The sequence below is a fragment of the Ciconia boyciana genome, chromosome 5 (assembly GCF_034638445.1).
Source record: "Ciconia boyciana chromosome 5, ASM3463844v1, whole genome shotgun sequence".
Taxonomy (NCBI): Eukaryota; Metazoa; Chordata; class Aves; order Ciconiiformes; family Ciconiidae; genus Ciconia; species Ciconia boyciana.
This window is the reverse complement of record NC_132938.1, coordinates 82,494,155-82,517,841: the sequence shown is the minus strand read 5'-3', so window position 1 is coordinate 82,517,841 and position 23,687 is coordinate 82,494,155. Positions and strand designations below refer to the sequence as shown.

At 61.5% G+C, this 23,687-nt stretch overlaps 3 protein-coding genes across 7 annotated transcripts; 1 reads left to right on the top strand and 2 right to left on the bottom strand.

The window, feature by feature from the left end:
• Positions 1-2,868: 2,868 nt before the first annotated feature.
• Positions 2,869-18,169, bottom strand: RBPMS (RNA binding protein, mRNA processing factor). 4 transcript variants are annotated; one of them, XR_012042594.1, is made up of 9 exons: positions 18,034-18,169; positions 11,258-11,335; positions 10,677-10,715; positions 10,480-10,542; positions 9,586-9,736; positions 8,548-8,678; positions 6,648-6,717; positions 5,298-5,476; positions 2,869-4,534 (listed from the first exon to the last, which is right to left on the bottom strand). XR_012042594.1 is itself a non-coding variant. In XM_072862064.1 (8 exons), exons 1-7 carry the CDS (start codon positions 18,094-18,096, stop codon positions 6,655-6,657), a joined length of 588 nt encoding a protein of 195 aa, XP_072718165.1. In that variant the 5' UTR covers positions 18,097-18,169; the 3' UTR covers positions 2,869-4,534; positions 6,648-6,654. The 4 variants fall into 4 exon arrangements, 2 of the variants coding, with proteins under 2 accessions (XP_072718165.1, XP_072718164.1); XR_012042593.1 differs by having other exon boundaries at positions 5,298-5,403; XM_072862064.1 differs by lacking the exon at positions 5,298-5,476.
• LOC140651921 (uncharacterized) lies at positions 14,573-20,964 on the top strand. Of its 2 annotated transcripts, XM_072862057.1 has the most exons (4): positions 14,573-17,250; positions 17,423-17,538; positions 19,508-19,717; positions 20,461-20,964. In XM_072862057.1, exons 1-4 carry the CDS (start codon positions 16,377-16,379, stop codon positions 20,533-20,535), a joined length of 1,275 nt encoding a protein of 424 aa, XP_072718158.1. In that variant the 5' UTR covers positions 14,573-16,376; the 3' UTR covers positions 20,536-20,964. The 2 variants fall into 2 exon arrangements, with proteins under 2 accessions (XP_072718158.1, XP_072718159.1); XM_072862058.1 differs by lacking the exon at positions 17,423-17,538 and having other exon boundaries at positions 19,508-19,895.
• On the bottom strand, positions 20,958-23,465 carry DCTN6 (dynactin subunit 6). The gene is made up of 7 exons (XM_072862065.1): positions 23,160-23,465; positions 22,969-23,033; positions 22,751-22,856; positions 22,061-22,149; positions 21,813-21,860; positions 21,385-21,527; positions 20,958-21,278 (listed from the first exon to the last, which is right to left on the bottom strand). The coding sequence occupies exons 1-7, from the start codon at positions 23,180-23,182 to the stop codon at positions 21,180-21,182; spliced, it is 573 nt and encodes a 190-aa protein (XP_072718166.1). The 5' UTR covers positions 23,183-23,465; the 3' UTR covers positions 20,958-21,179.
• Between the last annotated feature and the right edge of the window lie 222 nt (positions 23,466-23,687).

Sequence of the window (23,687 nt, the reverse complement as noted above, 5' to 3'; positions counted from 1 at the left end):
AGCGCTTTTGTGGTTGAGACCCACATGTTGGACTCCACCAGCCTCGTGGGTTGGACGTTGTGCAGAGTGCAAGCACAGCGGGGGAAAAGGATGGTTAAGGCAGGAGGTTGTCCTTCCATTAAGTTAATTTTTTGACTATACCTGCACTTCTGGGCTTACATCCAAGGCCTGAAGTGCTTGTGCGATTTCTTCCTGCCTCCATCAGTTACGTTGTATTCTCTATTCCCTCCTGAGCTAGTTATTAATTATGGAGACTGCAGAGATGAAGTCCAGGCTCTGCTAATGGTTGACTTCCCCGTGTTTTTGAAGCAGCATTTCAGGGATCTGCTAATGGTGTTTCTTAGCTTTGCTTTTTAAGCTCCACCGCCATCTTGGTTTCTAGCCTCAGCGAGGTGGATAACGGTGTTTAAATGTTGGCTGACGCCTGGCTCTCCGGGCAGCCTGCAGTTGCAGGGCACGCATCTGTGGCACCCTGCTCATCTCCCTGGCTTGAAATGTCTCCCTGGTGCAGGCACTGCCTGGCTTGAGGGTGGCTGCCCTGCCTCTGGGCTGCAGGCACGGCCCCAGGGCAAAATTCAGGCTTTTAGGCTGTGTGCAGTTATCCCCGTCCTCCCCGGGGCGGTGGGATGGCCGATGCTCTAGCTGCATGCTTTCCTGGGTGCGTGTAGCCTTTTCGAGCTGGCAGGGAGCGCAGAGCAGCCTTGCCTGGCAGCGTTCAGGCAGTGCGGTGACCCTTGCTGGCTGACGCCTCTCAATTCCCCAAGCTTCGAGAATGGGGGAACAAATCTACGGCGAGCACTGTGCCCTCGCCCTGGCCTCGGCTGTCCTTACAAAGCCACCTCTTTGCTCTTAGCTGCCGGCTTCCCTCCCAGCCTGTGTCTCGGCCTCTAAAACTGCCTGGCTAAACCCCAGTGCTATCTCATCTTTCCTCTCCTGGCCTTGTTATTCCTTCCCCCCCTCTCCCGAGGAGGCCCGCAGGAGCGGGTGCTGGGCTCTGCCCCATCGGGGCTGTGGGCGCTGCTGGCCAGCCTTGGCGCCGGCTCTGTCTGCCCTTTGCTCTCCCTGCCCCGGCTGGCCCGTCTCCATTCCTGTGGCACGATCCCCGAGTCCCTGCCGCTGCTGCCCGGCTGCCTTCGCTGCTGCCCCCCGCTACAATCCTCTGGGAGATACAGCTCTCCTTCTCCCGTCTTGTTCCCGTTCCTCCGCCGCTCGGTTGTGTCCACCCGATGTGGGGAGTTAGCGCTGTGTTTTTCTCTGCAGACCCTGCCAGCCTCTTCCCTGCCTCCACTGTCGCTTCCAGCCTGCTGCCCATCAGCAGGCAGCCTCAGGGCAGCAAACCTCTGCACAGGGATGCATAGGAAGGAGCCGCTTGCATTCCCCCCTCCCCGAGCTTAGCTGTGCCGTTAGGTGGATGGGGAGAGAAAGACTTGGGAAAGTGGAAACAACGAGAGTGCGATATTTTCTCATTTTGTTTTTTCCAGCTCTGCCTGTTCATACCCCCTGGGACTTATCCCTGGTATCGCATGCCAGCAGTGGCCCAGGAGTCCCTGGTCCCGTTTTGCAATCTCCCGGTGTCAGCCAGCAGCTCGGGCCTTCCTCTAAGGGCCCCGACAGTCACGGGGAAGGAATGTTCCCCGGCCGTATGGGGAAAGGTCACCACGGGCAAAGGGGACGCTGGGGCCAGGCGAGCGGCTTGCCGCTCCCGCCCCTCGCCCATGAGGGCAACGCTGATCAGCACGGAGCCAAAAACATCTTGGCTTACAGGGGAAATTTTAAAAAAAAAAAAAAAAAAAGGTCCAAGAGGTTAAATATTTTCGGCAAGGCCCCACTTCCTTTCGCAGGGTAGATCTCTGAGCAGATGCTGTGCCCAGGCAAAGTTCAGGGGGATGCGTGCGTGTTTCATCGCTTTCTTAGCTGGAGGATGTTTGCTGTTGAATCTGCTCCTGAAAGCATCTGCGTGTCTCGCTCAAGTGGTGCCTGGGACAGTGGTGTCGGCCAGCTACCGCCGCTCTGAAGAGCCGTTGGGCTGAGCAATATGTTCGCGCTGCGCTCGCAGCTTGTCGCTCTCTTCCCTTCCTACCCCGGGCCTGCCAACAAACCTCTCCCCTGAATGCAACTCGGAAAGCAAGCTGTGACTTGCGGTGGCCGTGGCGGGATTAGCATCCAACATTAAGGGCTTAACTCCCCGGCTCATCCCTGCCAGCCGGGGGTTTCAAGTAACACCACCGTGCCTTTTTCTTCCGCCCTCGATGGTTTGTAGCCTGCTTTAATTACGTCCTTTACACACCATTCTCCGGGCTGTGTTTGCTAAGCTGGAGCTTGCTCCTGGTACTTTGTTTTCAGAGTCTGGCCTGTTGGCCGAGGCTCCTGGGGACTCTGGTCACATTTATCGGGGCGGGGGCGGAGCGGAGGAAGGAGGAGGAATTTCTAGGTGGGGCTTATGAACTGAGTTTTTTAAAATTCTCAGCGTGTTAAAAAAAAATAATAATAATCTGGCCCTTCGTCTCTAGGTTACGTTTGCCTCTGCTGTGGCTGAGCTCATGGAAAATAGCAGCTTAGCTCCTCTGCTCAGTGCCAAGATTAGTAGGTTTAAAAACTAACCGATAACATCTTTGTAAACTTGGAGTCATTTCTTTAAAGCCTGCTGATCCTTCCAGCCTGGATTTTGAAGCTTTCCTAGAGATCCAAGCGAGCCAGGCGGGCTGACGGTATCTGCCCTGAAAAATCGCCCTGTCCCTCAGGAGCGTTGCCTTCAAACACCCCGAGCGAGGAAGGAGGCTGCTGATCCCCGAGGCCCCGAAGGGTGTGCGTTGGGATCCTCCTCCCTGTTCCCAACCAGATACACAGCACACGACAACGCTCTGCGCGTAACTTATAATAATCACTGGTTTTATTTTTAAAAAATTACAATAGAAAAGTACCTTTAAACATATTTCCAAAAGCGGAGTAGACAATGTGGAAGCTTCTCTCCTCTCCACAAGACAAAGTACAGGAAATAGTTTGCTAAAAGAGTTAGTCCGTCGCTTGGAAACGCTGGTATCGTTCCTTTTAGAGCCGCTCAGAGGTTTGTCTTGGAATTGACTTCTTCTCACGTCGCTTGTATCAATCCCACTTTTTACAGAAGACCCCAATGGGACAGTTTCCCATCGCACCATCTCACCCCCCACCCCGGCCCGGCTCCAGCAGCCAAAATCTCAGCTGTCTTATTTTGGCCCACCCACAGAATACAAGGAAGGAGGAAGAAAAAGGTTATGATGTTTAACAAGGCCACGGGCATCCTGTGTCTTCAGTGCAGCTGGGAAATGGGCTACGGTGAAGCCCGGGCAGCGGCTGAGCTCGGTGTACTCTGCAGCAGGGATGTGGTGGGGGGGAAAGGCAGTGAAAGGAGAAGTTTTGTGCCTCCTTTTGCAAGAAACTGAATTCTGTTTGAGGTTTAGGTTGGGTTTGCTTTGCTCTTTCTTTTTCCAAATTCCTCCTGGAGCAAGGATGAGACACTAGTATGTCAAGCCGTCTCTTTGCTGGTACGCTATCTCTGTAAAGGTTACAGATACTGCCCCAAGGGTGTTAGCAGCCTCCCTTCTTGTCTTTGCACATGGAAACACGGAAATGCTACACAGCGAGCCGCCGGACCAGCATAACTTTGATGCTAAAACCCCAGTTCAGCCCAGTGCTTTGGCGTAACGGTAGGCACGTGTCTAAGCCCCTCGGCTCGCTCGGGACTCGCGCCCAACCTCGAGTAAGCTGGCGAACCGAGGGTCTGTTGGTTTTTTTTCTCATACAGCAGTTAACGTTGCCCGAAACAACTTCAAGCAGTCATGGCAGGAAGAGGAGGCAAATTGTCACCTTGCTACATGTGCGGGCTGTCTCTGCCCATTCCCTGATCCGAGCCGTTGTACCATGCCGAAGCTTTGCACAGCAAGCTATTAACATAGCCCTAAGGTAAAAAAAATCACCATAAGAAAGTTTCTGATTCTCCTGCCTGCTTGTCATTTGGTACAACTGGGAAGAAAACGGTAATACTGTAAGTGTCCGCAGACGTCTTGCTGACACAGCCGGGCACAATTCCTGTGCCAGAGGGAGCGCAGTTCCTGCAAACCTGAATCGTGCGTCTCGACATCTGCACGCACGTGAACACCATGCCTTCGACATGCAGCCGACGGGGCCGGGGGGATAGAGACTCTTAATTACACGCATTCGAAAGTCAAGCACGAAACCTGTGGTCCGACCCAGTGTAAGATTGTCCTATTTAGGAGGTTTGGTACAAAAATACTTGCTCTCGTTTTGCTTTTTTTTTGTTGTCTGCTTTCCTATGGTTGTGTTTGAAAAGGCTTTTCAAACACTACAGCAATGCCTGTCAAACCATGCTTTCAGAAGTAACACACTCTTTTCTTACAAATATACAGTGTAAAAGAGGAAAATATTATTACTAGGTATGCTTTTCGTTTTTCTTCTAGGAGAGCAGATGTGTGATAGAGGCTGTGGGAAAGTCTTGGAGGAATCCAAACTTGTGTGAGGTTTTGTTTTTTTTTCAAGCCTGTAACAACAGAGAGAGGTGTTAAAAAAAAGGGGGGGGCGGGAAAAAAAGCAGCCGCGATCTTGGGCTGAGGCAAAGCGGAAAAAGGGCTGTGGTTAATCTCTCTTCCTTCGTAGGGAAGCTCCCGTGCCGCAGCCTGGGGGAGAGGGAGGCTTGTTTTGGAAACAGGGCGAGGAAGGGAGAGCAGCCCGTGCTGGGACTGCGCTCCAAGGACAGTTGTTCAGTTGTTTGACCAGGAAGGGGCAAGGTGGGAAATCCCTGCGGGGAGAGCCGGGGCTGTCGGCACCCTGGGCAGAGGGGAAGGACCCCACTGGTCCCAGTTTGCTCTTCCTGTTGGCTCTAGCTCCTGCGGTTTTCACTAAGGAGGTACCAGCTGGGAAGCTGAGAGTTAAGTTTGAGCTGAATTTTGCACTTAAGAGGAATTCGGTCTCTGTTGATCCAAGGCAGGAAGCGAGGACGGCAGCGAGATGAGATTAGCGGGGGTAATTCAAAGGGGGTAATTCAAAGCCGAGAGGCATTCCTCGGCTGTCGAAACCCTCACCCCAGATAACAACGATAAACACGAATGGCAGAGCCATGGTTCGGTGCCGGAGGCACCGTGCCGTGCTGTAGACGCCACCCTGCAGGGCTCGATCCCAGAGAGGTGCCCGTCTTGTTGCCCCTCGCAGACGTCCCGCCGGCTTCCTCGCCCCTCTACCCCCTCCCCAAAGCAGCAAGGGGCCGTGTCCCCCTCGAGCAGCCGTGTGCCGTGCTGCAGCCTTACCAGCACACTGTGGTTTTGCGGAGAGCACGCCAACCCAGTAGCCGCCTTGGAAGACTCCATTAATACCCACAAGACTGACTGTAGGCCACCATCACACACCTGAGACCTGCGAGCGGACACAGCGGAGGGTTAGGGACGCTGGCAGGGGCAGCCGGCAGCCAGGGGCCGAGGTCGGCGTGCTGCGGGGAGAGGTTATTTTGCGGTGGCCGGGGTCGGCACTTCCTAAGGGGCAGTTTGCGCCTTAACCCTGCCCCGATGGGCTCCGCGTGGCAAATACAGGGAGGATGCAGGTGGGAGAGCCAGGGCCACAGAAAAACCCTTCGCTGGGCCGTGCCCTAGCCCTGCCCAGCTGGAGGAGCCTGGCGGGGAGCGGGGAGGTCCCGGACCCTCCATCCTTGCTGCCCGTTGCGGCTTGGTGTACCCGTTCCAAGAGATTCACTCGTCTCCCCTCCCCAAATACGGCTCTGCTTACGTTCTAGCTGGAAACACTGGCACGTTCCATATTTTGGAAGAACCACTGGTTCCCCAGGTCTCGCCGCTCCCTATTTTTATCTGCTGGGCCTAAAATAGCCAGTAAATGCTTTGCGGATCCAAGCCTTGGGTCGGCTGCAGCCACGGCCTGTCCTCCTGCCCTCCCCGGCTGAGGGAGCCTTGTGGCCACGGCACAGGGCCGCGGGTGCCGGGCAGACAGGCAGAGCGGTGGCACGGGAGCACGGGCAGCCGATGCCGGAGCCTCGCCGCCGCCTCGTCGGATTCCCCTGGGGTTTCTCCGCAGGTGGGTGCGGACGTGGCGCAGGAGGCTTCCCGGCAGGCATCGGCGGCGGCGGGGCGGGGGGGGGTGGCAGCTGGGATGGTCGGGGCAGGCTGGGATCGCGCCATACTTCTTGTTTTAGCAGCCCTGTCACCCCAGGCTGCCAGGGGAGTTTTCATTAAGGTTTAATGAGATGTTTGCGTTGCACTGGGAGGTTGCCTTCAGCGGGGTGGCCCTGCTGCTGCCTTCATTTGCAGGACCCTGCCATCGCTGCACCCCCTGGGCACGCGGCCTCCGCTGCTGCAAGCCTGGGCCAGCGAGCCACGGACCGGTCCTTCCATCCTGCCCGGGGTTATTTGGGAAGGCATTGGGGTGGACCGTGGCAGAGGCGTCCCCTTCCTGGGGGCACCTGAGGGCACCTGGACCTATGGCGTCTGCCAGAAAGTGGCCTCGCCAGCGCAGGCGTAGGGTCTGGCCGCCCACCCTGAGCTGCCCGACACCCCGAGAGTCACGGCGGGGGGAGCGCAGGGTAAGGGTGGAGGTGGGTCCCAGCCCCCCACACCGGCACGGGGGGATGGGAGCGGGGAGGCGGCACTCACCCGGCATTCAGCAGAACTGACGGGACTTCCAGCCCTGAGAACCAGCCTCGGAGGGAGGGAGCCAGCGCATCTGCAGAGACAAGAGGGACGCAGGGTGAGAGGGGCGGTGGCCGCCCACCCTGGCAAGAGCCGGTTGCCTCTGGGCTTCCCTTTCCCAGCCTTCCCCAGGCACAGGGTGGAGGGAGGTCGAAACGCAAGCAGTACGGCCATCCCAGCCCTGCTTCAGACAGAGACACCGGCTGGGGCCGAGCGTGGCCCCCGGCATCGCTGCTCGCAGCAGGACCGAGCCGGGACGGCAGCACCGCGCTCTCGCTGAGCAGGAGGTAGGCTCAGCCCCTCTGAACACCTGCAGAGCCCGCATCGGACCGGGGGGAAACGTCAGACACCAAAACCCGGCGGCTCTCGCTGCCTGCCTGCGGGCACTCGGTGCTCTGCCGGGTAACGCCACGTCGGCCCCGCCGTCCTGAGGTTCCCCATCCTGCAGGACCCAGGCGGGGAAGCCACCCTGCAGCGAGCAGCTCTGGTTTGGGTGGTGGCACCCCTCTCCAACGCCCCCCACCGAACCCACGACGCCGGCAGCCGCCGCGCGGGGGGACGGGGACGGGGACGGGGACAGGCCCTGTCCCCAGCAGGGGAGCGCTGCCTGCTTCACCGCAGCACCCGGGGGCGACGGGGAAGGTGCCACCACCATCCTCCCCGCCGTGCTGGCTCTGTCACCACGGCAGATAATAGTACAGCGTCTAACATCAAGTCTCAGCCTGGGTTTTCCCAGGGGGGCCCTCGGAGCCTCCTTACGCCTCCGTTTCCTTTGCCGGCCATTTCCCTGGCCTCCCGAGCAAGCGCAGGTGCTGCCTGTTAGCGGATATTTGACAAGGCAAGTACGTAGCTGCAATAATATTTACCGCCGCTCTTCTATAAACAGCAGGCCCCAAAAAGCCGGAGTTTCATCCAAAGGCTGTGGCTGGTTTGTTCACCGAGCGCTTTTCCTCGCCCTCCTGCTCAAACCAGCCTCCGGCTCCCAGTGATGGCAGCTCCGGATAACCCGGCTCAATCCCGGTGGGCCGGGGCCAAAAGCCTTTCGGATGCATCTTATCCGGCAAATCTGTTTCCGTGCGCTCGTTTCCTCCTGCTCACCGCCAAGCCGGAGCCGGCAGCGAGGAGCGAAAGCCGGGATGATGTCCGGCGTGGCTGCTGGGGAGGCGGCTGCCCGTTCCCCTCCCGCAGCAGGGTCTCTTCCCGGCATCGCCGCTCCGGGAAATGTCCCAAAGGCTGGCACTGCAAAGAAATCCTCCGCCACCTCCATCTCCATATCTTCTTTTCCCCGCTCCTCTCCTGGGGCGGATGGTTAATTTTTAACGGCCGCGTGCTGCCATCGGGAGCCACCGGCGGTGGCAGCCGGCAGAAAAGCGCTTGTGACAAGAGAGTGCCTCGTCAATAAAAGATGGGTCCTCCATTTGCGCTTCGCTTGCTCTCTCCTCCCCGTCAGAGTCGCTTTGCTTCACACCCCGCATCCAGCAAGCGATGCTCGAGAGGCGGACGGGGTGTCAGGAGACCCCGTCTTGCACCGCGCCAGCAGCCGGATGGGTCGTTCGGGGCCGGGAGCGACGGGGAGGGTCCAGCATCCCCCATCCCTTCCCTCCCCGCCTGCCCCCGGCCCGGGCGAGAGCGAAGGTAGGAAGGCAGAGAGAGGTGTTTGGGGAGAGGCAGGCGGTGCCGCCCGCACGCCCCGCTGCCAGCGCTCAGCTCGGTTGGGGTGGCATCCCTAAATATCAGGGGTGGGGGGGAGTGCCTGTTAGCCGGGCAGAGGTTAGCGGTGCGGCGAGCACCCAGGGGAAGGGGAGAGGGGGGGTCCGGGGCGGGTGGGAGGGTGAGCGCAGTGATGGCGATGGGTCTGAATTACCTGGGCGTGCAGCGAAGCGGGATAGGTGAAAGCAGGAGGAGGTAGAGCAGGTGCTAACTCCGCTGGGTACAGAGGGTACGGCCCCCACACTTCAGGGCTACTGGGGTAAAGTGCAGGCACTGTGAGCTCATCTGCAAGAAAAGAAGAAGGAGAGTTAACGGCGACCGACGGGCCACGGCCCCTGCAACACCACGTGCCGGTCAACGGCGCTGCCGGTCCTTCCTTCTCCCCGCAAAGCAGGCAGGAGCGGGAGCAGAGCTTCCCCCGGAGAAGCGCGGCACGCCGAGCCGCCGGCGAGAGCCGACCCGCAAAGCCACCGCCGAACTCGCCCGCTGGGAAAACACGGGGCTCGGCCGGTGGCGAGCGATGCCGTGGGGCTGGGTGCGTCGCTGGGGCTCGTCGTCTCCGAGAGGTTTAATTACCCCGGGGATCCAGCGTCGGTGGGCGCGAAGGAGAGCCTGCGGCTCGCGCCCGTGCGCGGCAGCGAGGCGAGGAAGCGGCGTCCGCGCGAGAAATGCTCTTCCGGTAGCGGAAACGGGTATGGCGTGCTCACAGCAAGACATCACCGCGGTCCCCGCTGAGACCCACAGCCGCGACCGGGAAACTCCCCGGCGCGGTGAAGCAGCACCGCGGGCTCGTCCCACTCTGGCGTGCTGTGCCGAGCCGGGCTGTCGCCTGCCCCTGGGTCCTCTCCAGTGCCAGCAGCTGCCTTTGGGGACCTCTGGCCACCGGCCGGCATATGCCACCCCGCTTGCAGCAAGCGGGCGCTGCTGCTTCCAATTGGCCCTGGCGTTCCCCATCGCCGCCCCCCCGCCGCATCCCTGCTCCCTCCAGCATCCCGCGCCGGGGGCCCGGCATCGCTACATCCACCCGTGATCTCCGCGCGACCGAATTGCCTCAATAAGGTATTTTCTCGAGGCAAATGAGGATGGGGGTGACTCCCGGCGCCTGCCACCCCAAAACCTGCTGGCACTGCCGTGGTGGCAGGTGGGGGGGAGCGCGCGGGGCACCCTTGGGAGACCCACGGACGGTACTTACAGGGCTCCCGGGCGATGAACTGAGGTACGGCGGTGGGGAGAGGCGTGCTGGGGTTGGGGGTGCCCACCAGCTTGCTCTTGGCCATTTTGGTGTTCGCCTTGGCGAACTCCAGCCTCAGCGTCTGGGGGATCTCGGGGTCGAAGCGGATGCCCTGCGGGAGGGAAGGAGGCATGGCGGGTGGGCGAGCACGGCCGCGTGCCAGCCCCGCAGCAAAAATAACTCCCAATTATTTATTTTTTTTTTTTCAACTTCCAGCCTTGAAATGAGCTAATTTGCCAGGCCCCGAGGCGGCTCGCATTCCTCCAGCATCTTTAGCATCGGCACCATATTTGGCAGTCGGCATCCCGCACGGCCGAGCTCTTATCCAGAGGGATTAGCGGAGCCAAAAAAAAAGTTTTACAGTGAAAATGAAGACAAGGGGGGAAAAAAAAAAAAAAACCAAACCAAAACCCGGGGAGGAATTGGAGAACCGGCTCCACGAGGTTCTCCCCGTGACTGTTTTCAGGAGGTTAACTCTGCAGAGGTAGGAGGGAGCTGCTAAAGAATAGTGAAATTTGCTTTTTCTTTTGCAGCTTTAGCTGGGGTTTTTCCCGCTGAAGAAACAGGAGAGGCTGGGAAAGGCATCTCTCGCTGACTCGTATCTAAGGCTCTGATCCTGAGGGTTCAATCCCGCCCCGACGGCCCTGGGAAAGGCGAGAGGGATGCAGCCCCCCGGGAGGGAAGATGCAGATGAGAAGCAGCCCATGGGGATCGGCTGGAGGGATGGGGATGCAGTGGGGCCAGCCGGGGCGGGAGATGCACGTCCCTGGGACGGAGGAATTCAGAGGGTACCCGGGGATGGGGAAATGAAGGGGAAAAAAATCCCGACAAAATGGAGCGGCTGGGCGCACTCACGTTCAGCGCGTTCTTCGCCGCCTCCGCCTCGGAGCGGCTGTCGAAGCTGACGAAGCCCACGGGCTGCAGAGGAAGGAGAGGAAGCACCATCAATCAGGCTGGCGGGGAGCAAGAGCGGGGACCCCCCGGCCCTGGCGGTGCCGGGGGAGAGTGGGAGCATGGCGAGGGATGCTCGCCCTGTTTTGAGCGGCTCCTACCTGCTTGGAGGTGAGTTTGATGAGAGATCCTTCGTACCCCTGCAAGAAAAGAATAAAAAAGGGTGTTCGGTGGAGATCGCCCCTCGGAGAGGGAAACCTCCCGCATCCATCACCCGGCAGCCCTGCAGCTGGGGGCACGGGGCAGGCACGGCTTGCCAAGGCTCAGCACCATCGCAGGGGCTCGCTGCCGCTGGATTTTTGTAGGGATGCCGGATGCCTGGTAATATTATCAAATATTATCCTTCGTGTTTGAAAAGAGCTGGTGCCTGAGCTGCGGGTCTGGCAGGGTGAAGAGACCGGAGAGGTCTGCAGCCAACGCTCTTCTGCTGCCGAACGGGGTGCAAGTCAACGTGCAATTAAAACCCCGGTGCCATCAAAGCGCCCAATGCCAATTTCCCGTGGTTTATTGGGGGGGAAAAGGCGCAGAAACTTGTTTCTGTTGACTAAAATGACTGAATTAGACATTTGGAGGGGGAAACCAGTGGGCTCCCAGATCCCACCAAGGTTGGGGGGGCTATGGGGATGGGGCAGGGGGCCAGCCCCGTGCTTCCAGCCCCCCTCTCCCCTCCCCGGTCCGGTACCTTAAAGGGCCTGAAGAGCAGGTAAAGTTCCCGGGGTTTGATGTCCAGAGGCAACCCGCTGACAAAAAGCGTCCTCACCTAGAAAAGAAGAAAGGAAGTTCCTGAGGACCCTCCCTCATCCCAAACTTGGGGATACCCCACGTCTCCTCGCAGCCTTAGGTGGTGGCACGTGAGTGGGACGATGCCAGCCCGAGGGGAACCTCGTGGGCAGCCAAAAGCCTTAAGCCACACGTGGGGGATGCGGCATTTTTGGGAGGGGTGTCCCCATCCTTGGGGTGACCGCAGAGCAAGCTGCTAAGACACCGTGGAAAGGTAACCGCGACCCGTCCTCACTGCACCGAGTGCTCTCCAGGCCGAAAAGGCTGCCAGCATCCCCGCGCCTTCCTAGCCCGGTCTGGCAAACAGGATCTCTCCTGGCATCCCCAGCAGAGCCCCTACTCTGCAGACAATGCCTATTGTCTCTGTTTAATTGCAGCAGCTCATTAAGGACTGGGAGAAGCAAACCCCAACTCTTCCTCCTGGAGGAATGGCCCTGTTTTAGAGAGGGCTGGTTTTAAGCAGCCTGTCCCCGGTTTATAAAAGTCACCTTTTTTCGGGGTTTTAACTCTTTTGGGGTGGATCTAATGTTTGCCATGGTGCGGCATCCTCAAAGGCGGGGCGGCTCGCAGAAACCCTGCTTCCACCGACCCCGAGGTGGGATGTGGGGCTCCTCGGGGATGGGCAAGACCCGTGCCGGGATGGTGTTGCTTTACAACCAGCTCGTAACTGGGGGAGTGATGTGGGGCAGGAGAGCGACAGCTGGATCTGCTGCCGGTCCCTCCGTCCTCATTCCCCAAAATCTCATCCAAACGCTTCCGTGACCGATGGCCAGGGGCCCGCGGGAGCCTGCGGCTGTCGACAGCCCCAACTGGCCCCAGCTGGACCCCCCACCCACGCACCCTGCCCATGGGGCTGTATTTAGGCTCACACCCCGCTGGGTCTCAGCCCTGCTGCTCTCGCTGGGGCACCCGGGGACGGTGCCCGTGCCGGTGGGGTCCCTGCCTTGCCGTCCCCCTCAGCTCCGGGCTTGCTTGTGAGCCAGTCCCGCTCCTGCTGCTCCCACAGCATCTTACCAGCAGGTAATCTGGAAGATTTGATGGATGTAGCTTATTTTTTCAGGCACCCAAACGCCTTGTGAGAGCTGGTCCGGAGGGGCTAGCCCAAGGCCACCCCCCCCTGGGTGCCAAGCTGCCAGATTTGGGCTGAAGGAGGGGAAAACCTTGATTTATTTTTGTTTTAATTTTCTTTTTTGGCCAGGCACCCTGCCCACCCCATTCCCTGGGACAGAGACATGCGAAACAGCCAGAAAGAGCCAGCCCAGGCCTATTCTTCTGCTGACGTTTCTTCTTTCTCTTGCAGATAAGCTATCTACCCCATCTCCCAGCCTGGGAGCAGCAAACATTCCTGCTTTGTGTAACAAAACCTCTGGCTGACCCGTATCTATTAAATAACAAAAGGTACTCAGGGCTGTTTGCATATAGCCCTTGTGCCAACAGCCCCAGTGATACCCATCGCTGGGTACTGGTACCCATCGCTGGGTACCGGTACCCATCGCTGCTGGTACCCAGCGCAGGGTGCACGGGGGCTGCCAGCAAACAAGCCAGCCGTGAAGGTACGGCCATCCCGCGCTTGCCTCCTCCTGGAAAGCAAGCCCTGCTCCGGCCAGGAAAGGATGCTCAGGGCCTTGCCCGGAGGGATGCCGAGAGCTCCAGGCGGGATGGGATCAGCGCAGACATGTCCTCACCCCTTCCTGCGCCAGGGCTGCCGTTAGCCACAGCCCGGTAGCCGGTCCCCTCTACTGGGACCATCCGCGGTGGGCTGGAAGCCCCCCCCAAAGCGCCTTGGGGGACCCCCGCCAGCTTTCTGCCTCTCTTCGGAGATCAGAGGGTGACGGAGCATCCCAAGGAGTTCAGTGCTGCACCATCTCCCGATGCGAATGTCTCCCGGCAGGGGCTGGGGAGGGATTCACCAAGAGGAGCTCCCCTTGTGTCCATGAAATTCAATGTAAAGAAGGCAAATGTATCCTTTCCTAGGGAAAAACAATATTCCCCTTCAGACAGGTCCACCTGAGCACGGCTGCTACTCGGGGAATCGGCTCGCCGGACACATCCACCCTCCCAGCTGGGTTTGCCTCCCGAAGAGGCTGAGCATCCCTGCATGGTCCCCCCGTCTCCATCATCCCTCGAGCCTCCCGTCTTCCCTGGCACGCTGGCTCGCCTCTCCCCGGGGAGCTGCGTGACACCAGAGGCGTCGGAGACGGCTCCGGGCGAGAACCCGCTGCCAATTTGCCACGTCCCTGAAATCCAAACCCCTATGAGCCCAGCTCGCCAGATCATTTAGCCCCATAGCCGCGCGGCAGAGAGACGGGAGAGACGGAAGACCCTGAGAAACCCTCCGAAACTCGGCCTCGCAAAGGAAGGGCTTCTCTTCGGTAATGACTTGTTTTCTTTGAAAGTTCAAACGTGGGTCGGCCAAGTTTTAAACCATAAAATTATACAGCGGCGAGCGGGAGAGGGTGAAGGGCTCCAAAGGATCCCCCTGCTGGTTTCCAGCCCCAAAGGGACGTTTGGGTGCTGGAGGGGAGGGAGGGGATACGAGGTCATGGGTGCTCCCCTTCTGCACCCCGCAAAAGGGTGCTGGGGGGCTGGCGTACCCAGCCACGGGGACATTTAGGTAGGTCCTACGTAAACAGCATCCTTTTGCTGGGCTGGGTAACAAGCAGGTGGGAGGGTTTGGGCTGCGTTAAAATGAGGTGGGACCGGCAGAGAAAGGGAGCGTCCTCGGGGACAATTCCCAGCGGGCTGGACGGATATCCTTCTGCCAAGGGAAAGATTTTAGGCGGAAATATTACTCCTGCCCTTAAATGGAAGAGGAGCTTCAGCCTGCAGGGAGCTGCTCCAGGCTTTCCTGTGCCGAGAGATCCCAGGGGCTCAGCTTCCATCCTCTACCAGAAACGCTCCCAGAGCAAAATCCTGCCCTTGAGGGGGGGGAAAAAAGCCGTATCAAAGATACCACTGGCCGGCAGGCAGGTATATGCTCTTCCATAAGGAAAAATGACCCCTTCTCGGAGGTGGATCGGGCGAGACGTGCTCCCAAGTGTCTTGTGGGACGGGGCCGGACCTACGGCTCCTGAGCAAGGATTAGCGAAGGGTGCTCGAGCGTGGCGGTGGGATTCCCGCAGCCCAAACGCCCCCGGTTCAGGACAGCCCCAACCGTTCCGTTTCAATTCTGCCGCGCAGACGTTTTTCAGAGTTTCTTCTTGGTGGAGCATTTCTCCCTCTCTCCTTCTTGTTACAATTTGGGGTGAAACCAAAGGTTTCTTCCAGGTCAGAAGTGCCGATGTTTGCTCCGGGAAGCCGCTGGCCATGGGTGCGGGACCTTGCAGGTGACCACCACCTTGATGTCCTTCAGCGGGAGTGACAGCTATGGGACCGCACAAGGAGCACATGAAGTCCCCTTCCCACGTTCCTCCTCTGCTCCTGCCGCTGCGCCCCACAGCTCCCAGATTTGCCGGGGCCGCTGGATCCCACCTCCACCACCTCGCTCCTGGTTTGTCCCCTCCTGGCTTTTATCGTCCCTGCAGAAAGTCTTCTCCTAGCCTCTGCTTCTCTCCTCTCTCTAGGAAGCCATCTCCATCCCACCTCCGGCCTGTCCCTCCATCCCACCATCACCTTCTGCTGTCCCTGAAATACCACGTCCCGTCTGGGGCCAATTTAAGGGATGCTGGAGAGGGCCTGGGGGGGGTTTGCTGGGACGGTCGGGGCTGAGGACATGTGAGGAGAGGCGGGGACCTGTCCCAAGAGGTGGCTGGGGTCTCTAGACCACGGCTTGAGGATGGCCCCAGCACGGAGAGGTCCATGGTGGAGCACCGGCAGCTCTCCTCCTCCTCCTCCTCCTCTTCCTCACATGAAGCCACAAGCCAGGTTTGTCTCCCGAAGGTAAGCAGGCACCAGGGAGGCATTTGCCTGCCTTGGACCCCCATCAGACCGCGGCACCCCGAGGGCTGCCGGGTGCCCCGAGGGCTGCCGGGAGCCCCGCCGGCGCGGTCACACTCCCCTGCCCCTGCGCGAACCACCCCCGGTAAACGTTAACAGGCCGGGGGCCGGAGGGGAGAGGCGGAAGGCGTCTGGGTGATTCATTCACGAGGCATTTAATCGCCTCCTTCGGCCCCAGCTCCCCGTCCAGCACCTTTCAGCGGGGGCTCGCTTTAATTCTCTACCAGCCGATTAGCCGCTTGACTGGCCACCGCCGCGGAGGCACTGCCGGGCAGCTGGACCCCGGCGGGAGCAGGAAGGCGATGGCACGGGGCTGTGATCGAGCCGTAAAACAGGGCAAGCGGAGCTTCCCCCCTTCCCCCCCCCCCCAGCAAAGTGGGGTGCTGTCTCCCCCGTGGCAGGGTGCATTCCAGCCCCGCGGGGATTAGTCCTTGCGTAAATACTCTCTCTGCTAATGGAGCGTCCTCCTCGGCTGGGTTTATATTCCCGGGCTGTGTGTACGCGCGCCGTCAACCCGCAAAACTCCCCAACATAAACAAGGCTGAGGCCGAGGGATGCTGGCTCCTCCACCCCTGGGATGCAGGAGGACCGAGCTACGGGTCCCACCACCCGTAGCCATTTCTCCGGACCGGTAGCCAAACGTCCTCCGGACGGGAGGAGAGGCGCAGCCCTCGGGGAAGAGCGAGTCTGGAGCCGCAGGGGCTGGAACGAGGAAGCGGCGGAGGAAAAGCCAGTGAGAAGCCAAGGGAGCAGATGGGGGATTGCAACACAGCGGAGGAGCAGCGGGCACGGGCGGGGGTCACGCACGGCCGTGTCCCACTCGGGGCTTGTTCCCAAACCCTCCGGCCCCGGCGCTTCGAGGAGGAAAGGAAGCAGGAGCACAGGGGGATGCAACGCAGGGGCCACGGGGGCAAACCTTAGCCATCCACTGGGCACCTTCCCCCCCAGAAACTGTCCCTGGGGTCCCCTCCCCACAGCCCGGTCCACCCGGATGAGGGATCTGGCATGGGATGGGGACGAGAGCCACGAGCCCGGCTCTCCGGAGCCGCTCCGCTACCAAATAAGGCCTCCGTCGAGCCTTTTGCATGCCGTTCTCGCCCGGCCGGAGTGACGTGACCTCCTTTCCAAATTGCTCTACCCCCCACCCCCGGCTCCTCCGTGGGGAACCCCCCCGGCCCACATCTCCCCTACACCGGGGGGTCCCTCCCGGGGGGGGGAGGGAGGCGAGAGGGATGGGGAGGCCACCCTGGGGTGCCAGGAGCAGGGGAGGAGGCAGGAGGAGCGGGGCCGAAGCTGAGGCTTGTCCCACCTCGACCTCCCTGGAACGGGCGCTGCTTCTCCCTCTTTTTTTTTTGGGGGGGGGGGCACGAGGCTGGAAGGCAAGCCCCAGGGAGGGGAGAGGTTTGCAGGGTGCAGTAGCTGGGCAACCCCTTCCCCTTCGCTTAAGCAAATACTCGACGGCACCGGCTCTTCCAGCCAGGGCTGGGAAAAACTCGTCCAGGGAAAATACCCGCCTGGCACTGGAGGAGCCCGGCTCGCAAGGACAAGCGGCCGTCGCCCTCCTAACACGTCCCCAGCATGGCAGGGGACGCTGGCACCTCGCAGCCGTCCCCTCCAGGGACTCCTCATGTCCAGCATCGCCCCCCGGGCAGGGCTGCATCGCAAGGTCAGGGGGTCCCCGAGGGCCAGCCGTGCGATGGCCGGCCTCTCGCCCCCCGGCTCCAGCGAGGGCTGCCCTTAGCCAGCGCGGCACACGCCACGCCGCTGGGAAAGGCAACAGGCCTCCGTGGGCATCTCCTGCTGCCGTGCCCGTCCGAGCTACGTCGCCGCATCACCCGCAAGGAGCCGGCAGCATCGTCTGCCTTGCACCCGGCGAGGCTGCCAGAAGAAAAATTCCCCGTTATTGGAGCGCTTTGGGAAACTTTGGGAAGATTCAGGCTCTGGAATCAAAAAATCAAGGTAGGCGACAGCGGGCGAGCAGATCTGCGGTGCGTCCCGGCGTCACCTCTCAACCAGAGACCCCACCGAGAGGCCGGCGGGGACGTGTCGGAGCAGCCCGGCGGGTGGAAGGCGAGGAGAAGATCCTATCTGCCTGCTCTCACCCTCCTAAAGTCCAAATTCCCATCTCAAGGTCACGGGCAAAACCAGGAACTTGGCGGTTGCGCCGCAGAAAACCCACTCTCGCCCCTGTGGCGGGGCGTGGGGTTTGTCTCCCGTGGGGACGAGAGGGTTTCGTCCATCTTTGGGGTGAGACCCACTGGAAGAGAGAGGCGAAGCCCGCTGGACGCCCACCGTCACCCCGCAACCCACCCGGCAGCGCCGAGCACCGGCCCCGGGGGCGTGGGTGAGGCTGTTTTGGCCCCCCCACACGGCGGGGAGCTGCGTGTTTTGAGTGGGGCTCCCCTGCCCTGCGCCCGGAGCTCTGCCCGGGGAGGCGGAGGGGTGTTCGCGGGGTGTTTGCGGGGAGACCCGGGGCGGGGGGATGCCGGGGATGCGGTGGCCCCGCCGGGGAGCGGGGGGGGTCCCCCGGGAGCGGGGGATGCGCTGCCCGCCGCTCGTTCCCCACCCCGCCCCGCGCAGCAGCCCCGGTACCTGGAGCCGGACCCACGTCCCGCGTGGGGTGCGTGGGCACCCGCGGCGCGCAGCCCCCGGGGATCGCGGGTGGGGAGGGGGATGCCGGCCCCCCACCCCAAAACCCCGGCCCCCCACCCCCGCGGCGAGGTACCCCCCCGGCCCCGCTACCTCCTCCTCGGGCAGGCCGGTGTCGGCGGGGCCGCCCTCCCGGTCGGCGGGGAGGCTGCTCATGGTGCGTCCGGCCAGGCTCCTCGTCCCGCCGGCGGCAGCCGCGTCCGGGGCGGGCGGTGCTGCGGGCTGGGCCCCGGCGGGCGGCGGGGGGGCCGGGGCGGGGCGGCGGGGGCCGGGGGAGGGACGGGGCGGGGAAGGGGGAACGGGGCCGGGGAGGGAGGGGGCGGAGGGGCGGAGGGGGACGGGGGGTGATGGAGGGGCGCGGGGTGGGGGGAGAGGGCAGGGCTGGGGACACGGGACAGAAGGCTGGGGACGTGGGACACAGGCTAGGACACGGGGTCAGGGACACAGGATGCAAGGCTGGGGACAGGACACAGGGCTGGGGACACGGGACACAGGGTTGGGGACACTGAACACAGGGCTGGGGACACGGGACACAGGGTTGGGGACACTGAACACAGGGCTGGGGACACTGAACACAGGGTTGGGGACACTGAACACAGGGCTGGGGACACGGGACACAGGGTTGGGGACACTGAACACAGGGCTGGGGACACTGAACACAGGGTTGGGGACACTGAACACAGGGCTGGGGACACGGGAACCAAGGCTGGGGACGTGGGACACAGTCTAGGACACAGGGTCAGGGACACAGGACACAAAGCGGGGGACAGGACACAGGGCTGGGGACACGGGACAGAAGGCTGGGGACACAGGACACAAGGCTGGGGACACAGGACAAGGCTGGCGATATGGGACGCAGTCCTGGGGACACAAGGCTGGGGACATGGGACACAGTCCTGGGGACATGGGACACAAGGCTGGGGACATAAGACACAAGGCTGGGGACTTGGGACGCAGGGCTGGGGACATGGGACGCAGGGTTGGGGACACAGGACACAAGGCTGGGGACACAAGACACAAGGCTGGGGAGACGGACACAGTCTTGGGGACACAGGGCACAAGGCTGGGGACTTGGGACACAGGGCTGGGGACACAGGACACAAGGTTGGGGACACAGGACAAGGCTGGGGAGATGGGACTCAGTCCTGGGGACATGGGACACAAGGCTGGGGACACGGGACGCAGTCCCAGGGACATGGCTGCAGCAGGGCTGTGGGGCAGGGGAGGGGACAGTGCTGGGGACACAGGGCACGGGAGGGGGGATGCAGGGGCAGGGCTGGCTGCGGGACGGGGGGCTGGCCGCGGTGCAAGGGGGGTGACATTAAAGTAGGGGTCCCCGCTGTGGCGTGCCAGCCCTCTGTCCTCACCCCCGGCAGGACCGGGGCCGGCGGGGCTCATTGCCGGCCCCACCTGGGCTCTGGGCCACCCACGCCCCCTCCCCACCTGGCCCTGGGCTGCATTTAGGCTCCCACCCCACTCCCTGCTTAGGCTGGGCTTTAGGTGGGCTTGTGCTGGACCCTGCACCCTGCTCACTGGATTTTATATCTCGGTTCTGGGTTGCCCCCAGCCCTGCCGCGTCCCCACGGATGGGGGCTGTGGTCCCGTGGGGCCGTGGCCGGCTCCGGAGCAGCGTGACGGAGACCCTGGGCGTGAAAAGCCTTTGACCAGCGGCCGTGTCCAGAGCAGATGTTGCCTGCACACGATATACCGGGACCAGGAGGTGACGCCGAGGACATCCTGCCGATGGCAGAGGGCTCGTACCGAACAGGCGTTTAAGGTCACGGCTAAGCCTTTCTGCTACTCGGTGGCCAAAACATCTACGGGCAGCTGCCCACATGTCCCGCTGCCTGCCCGGATGGACTCGGCCCTGCCACCGACTTGGAGCGGAGGGCTTCCAGCCTCCCCGCAGTGGCGATTTACAGAGCAGAACCTCTCCTGCTGGGAGGGAGATGGAAGTGAGCCACACCAGCTGGGTTTGGGGGAGCAGGAAGTGTCTGGCTATGAGGGCAGGTGGCCCCGAGAGGGAATTTAAGGCATGGGGACTGATCTAGTTACCCAAATCTGCTGGAGCCTCTTGCTTTTGGGGTAAATTCCCAGCAAAATTCCTTCTCTTTCAGCAGGGGGAGAAATTGGAGAGACGCGTTTCATCTCCCATTGTTTTCCCCCTCCGTGGGCATCTCCACAAAAAGGGCTGGGGCTGCTCGGGTGGGCCGGAGAGGCGGCGGCGGCCGGGACAATACTCGCAGCCCTTATTTGGACTCAGCTTTGGGGAAGAGCTGCGGTTTCCCAGCAGCGCCGGACCCTGGGTTGGAATCACAAAGCCAAAAAATGATGGGTTTTAATTTTTTTTGGTATCCCTGTGGAAAATTCTATCGGCTGCGGTGGGCGCTGAGCCGCTTTTGTGCCTTGGCCTGTCCCACCTGAAACCACCGGTCTCAGATCACAAACCCAGCTGGGACTGGGGTTCCTCTGCGGGCGGTTGCTGATGCTTTCTCCTCTCTCTCTCTCTCTTTCCTACAGGAATTTCTGCTCCGACATCCATTTCCTTCTGTGCCAAGACAAAACGTCAGGCTGGGTTGTACAAGGAAGTTGTGAACGACATCCCTGGGGAATCTCGGGGGGCCGGCTGGGAAGCGTGGACGCGTTCCGAAGCTCACCAGAAGAACGGCTGACGAGCGGAGGAGCTTCAGCTCTGCTCTGGACCCTCTGGGAGGGAAGCCGAGCAGGAGGCAACTTTCGGGGGCCAGGGAGAGAGGGCCTTTCCCCCCCTGCCACGATCCGCACGGATTCGGGGGTGCGGGGCCGGGACACCCCTCCCTCCGAGGAGCCCGGCTCTCCCCCGGCGTGGGCCCATCTCCATCTGCCGGCAGGCCGGGGAAGGAGCGGGAAGGTGGCACCCGGGCTGTCCCCGAGGGACGGCGGCAGTGTCACCCGCCCCGGGGCGATGTCCGTACTTGTTTGACCAGGGTACAGCACCCCTGCCGCGTTACCTGACGCAGAAAGGACTGCGGTCCCCCTTTGACAGAAGAGCAGGTGTCATTTTATTCCCAAAAAAAGCACGTACAATAGAGTTAGTGTGCAACAGACAACAGATCCAAAGCCGGTCCGAGATGCTCGGTGGAATATAAATAAAGAACACAAATAAGCAATTTTTTTTTTTTTTTTCCCCCCCGGACGCTTCCCGGGGCCGTGTAGTGCCTCACAGGACCAGACGCTCAGCCACTGGTGGCAGAAGGCCCTCAACTCTTGACAGGAGTGGACGTGGCCTTCATGGTCTTCTTTAGGTGATGGTAGTTCGGCAAGATCTTCATCAGGAAATCCAGCTGCAGCGTCTGGGGCTGGAAACAGAGGCAGGGGAGGTCAGGCAGCGGCCCTGCCGCCACCACGAGGGCAGCCTGCGGAGGACGGGAGGGTGACGGTGTGTCACCCGTGTGTCACACCCACCTGCGGCCGCTCGGTCTGGACACGGCGGAGGCAGTCGGCCCCGTAGATGACGGTGTTTTCGGGGATCACCTCGTAGGTGTTGATGTTACAGCAGGCCCCGATGATGCAGCCGCTCGTCAGGATCACGTTCCTGCCGACAAACGCTGCCAGAGAGAGAGAGAGGAACCCCTGTGAGAGTCGTGCCCACAGCGTGGTTAAACCCTGCACCACCAACCATCAACATCACAAGCTGCTCAGCGCCAGAGCCAGCCCCGCTCAGCTCCCGCCAAGGCAGGAACACACGTGGGTTCTGTATGAAAATCACAGCTTTGTGACAAGCTGCAGTTTGGCCTCAGCTACAGCAAGACAAGACCATGTAATCCTCCGCTGTTCCCAGCGTCTACAAGAGCAAAATCGCACCAGGGCCAAGGTGGTAAGCCGAGACTTACCTTTGGATTCGATGACGTTGTTATCTCCCACCTTCATTGCTTGGGAATCTAGGGGTCCATGTTAAAGAAAACTGTAAAATGTTTTGCTTTTATTTCAAAAGGTAAACCCCGACGCCATTTTCAAACCAACACGCTGCACCTTAAATAGCCCCGGGCTGTTTAAACCCCGACAGAGCCCACGCGTGCTTCCCCTCGTACCGATCCGAAAGCGCGGTGTGACAGCCTGTCTCGCTGCGCAGCAAGGATACAACACCCAACTTCAAAAACATTGTTGGTGCCAATGACCATGGGTTTGGGCTCCACCTCTTCAGTTTCCGGCGTAATATTTTCGGGATACCTGCAAGACGGAAGAATGTATTTCAAGTTGCGAGATCACACAGATACTTGTCCTGGTCGACAGCTCCATTTTGTGAGAGGCTGAAGCCACGCAGATCCCCTTCAACCCAGCGAGACTGTCCGGGTGTGGAGGCTGCTTCCTCTCGCACTGGGTCTCCCGTTCTCAGGCTTAGGATCCTTCTCCTGTGTCAGCTGGAGAAGGATTCACAGAGGGAGGACTTCTTCCCTAGCCATAGCGCCACACACATACGCAAAAGCACAAAAGTTTGGTGCTGTTTTTTTTTAAATCCCAGAGTTTTTAAGCTAACGCCCTGCTCCTTAAAGAGCTGTAAGCACAAGCTCACGTCTGACAAGGCTGATTGATAGGGGATCTGTGTTGAGATACCTCAGAAAACACCAACCCTCTGCAAAACCCAGCCTGGGAACACCGCCGCAGGACCCCACACAAACCCTCTCCCGCTCCGGCCCGGCTCTGAGGGACACCGCCCCCGGTAAAGCTGCGCTGGGAGGCTTAGCGGCGTTGGCTGCCCTGAAACGAGACGCTGGGCTGGGGAAAGACCCCCCCGCACAGCCCTGTGAGCACCCTCCAGCTCCTTACGGACCCGTTTATGATGAGCGCCTGCTCCTCGATCAGGTTGCCTTCCCCGATGACGATGGGCCCCGCCTCGGCGATGATCCTGGCCTTGGGGTGGATCACCGTCCTGGGCCCTGCCGAGCGACAGCCCCGCGTCACCCCACGGCCGGCCCCGACGCCCACGACAACACCCCCGGGGCGGGGGGGGGGTAAGGGCCCCGTGTGTGTGTGTGTGGGGGGCCTTACCGATGGTCACGTCCCCGCGGATCTCGCTCTCCACGCACACCACGGCCCCCGGCGCGATCTTCACGCTGCGGGAACGGACGGGGGTTTGTCAGGGGCAACCGGGGAGGGGAGGGAGAAGCGGCGGGAAGGCGGCCCCGCCGCGTCCCGGGGTGGGTGTGGGTGTGGGGGTGTGTGTGGGGACCGGGACTCACCTCTTCTGCACCTTCTCCGCCATGACAGCGCTGCCGGCGGCGGGCGGAGTGCGCCTGCGCGGTGCCCGGGCGGCGGGCGCAGCGAGCCTGAGCTAGGCCGAGCGTGGGGGGCAAGGGCCGCGGCCTGGGGCCGTGCGCCTCGGCCTTGCGCTCTCCCGTGGACGCGGGGATCCCCCGTGGGCGGCTCTTCCCACCCCGCTGCTACTCAAAGGCAGCCGGGGTTTGCCCGCAGCGTTCTCAGCGCTGCCGGCGGGCGGGCGGGCGCTGGGACCCCGCGGACGACGGGCCCCGCCCCGCCCCGCCGGCTGACCACGCCCCGCCTCGCCGCAGGACCCGCCCCCGCGGAGCCCGCGCCCCCCGGGCGGGGCGGGGCCCCAGAGCGCCTGCGCGGGGCGGGGCCCAGGGAGTTTTGGCCCTCGGCAGCCACCGTCTTCCTCCGCTGGCCTCTCCCTCAGCGCCGGCGGGCGGGCGGCGCCGGGCCGGGTCCCGCCGGCTCCGCGGTGCAGCGGCGGCCCCGCGCCGAGAGCC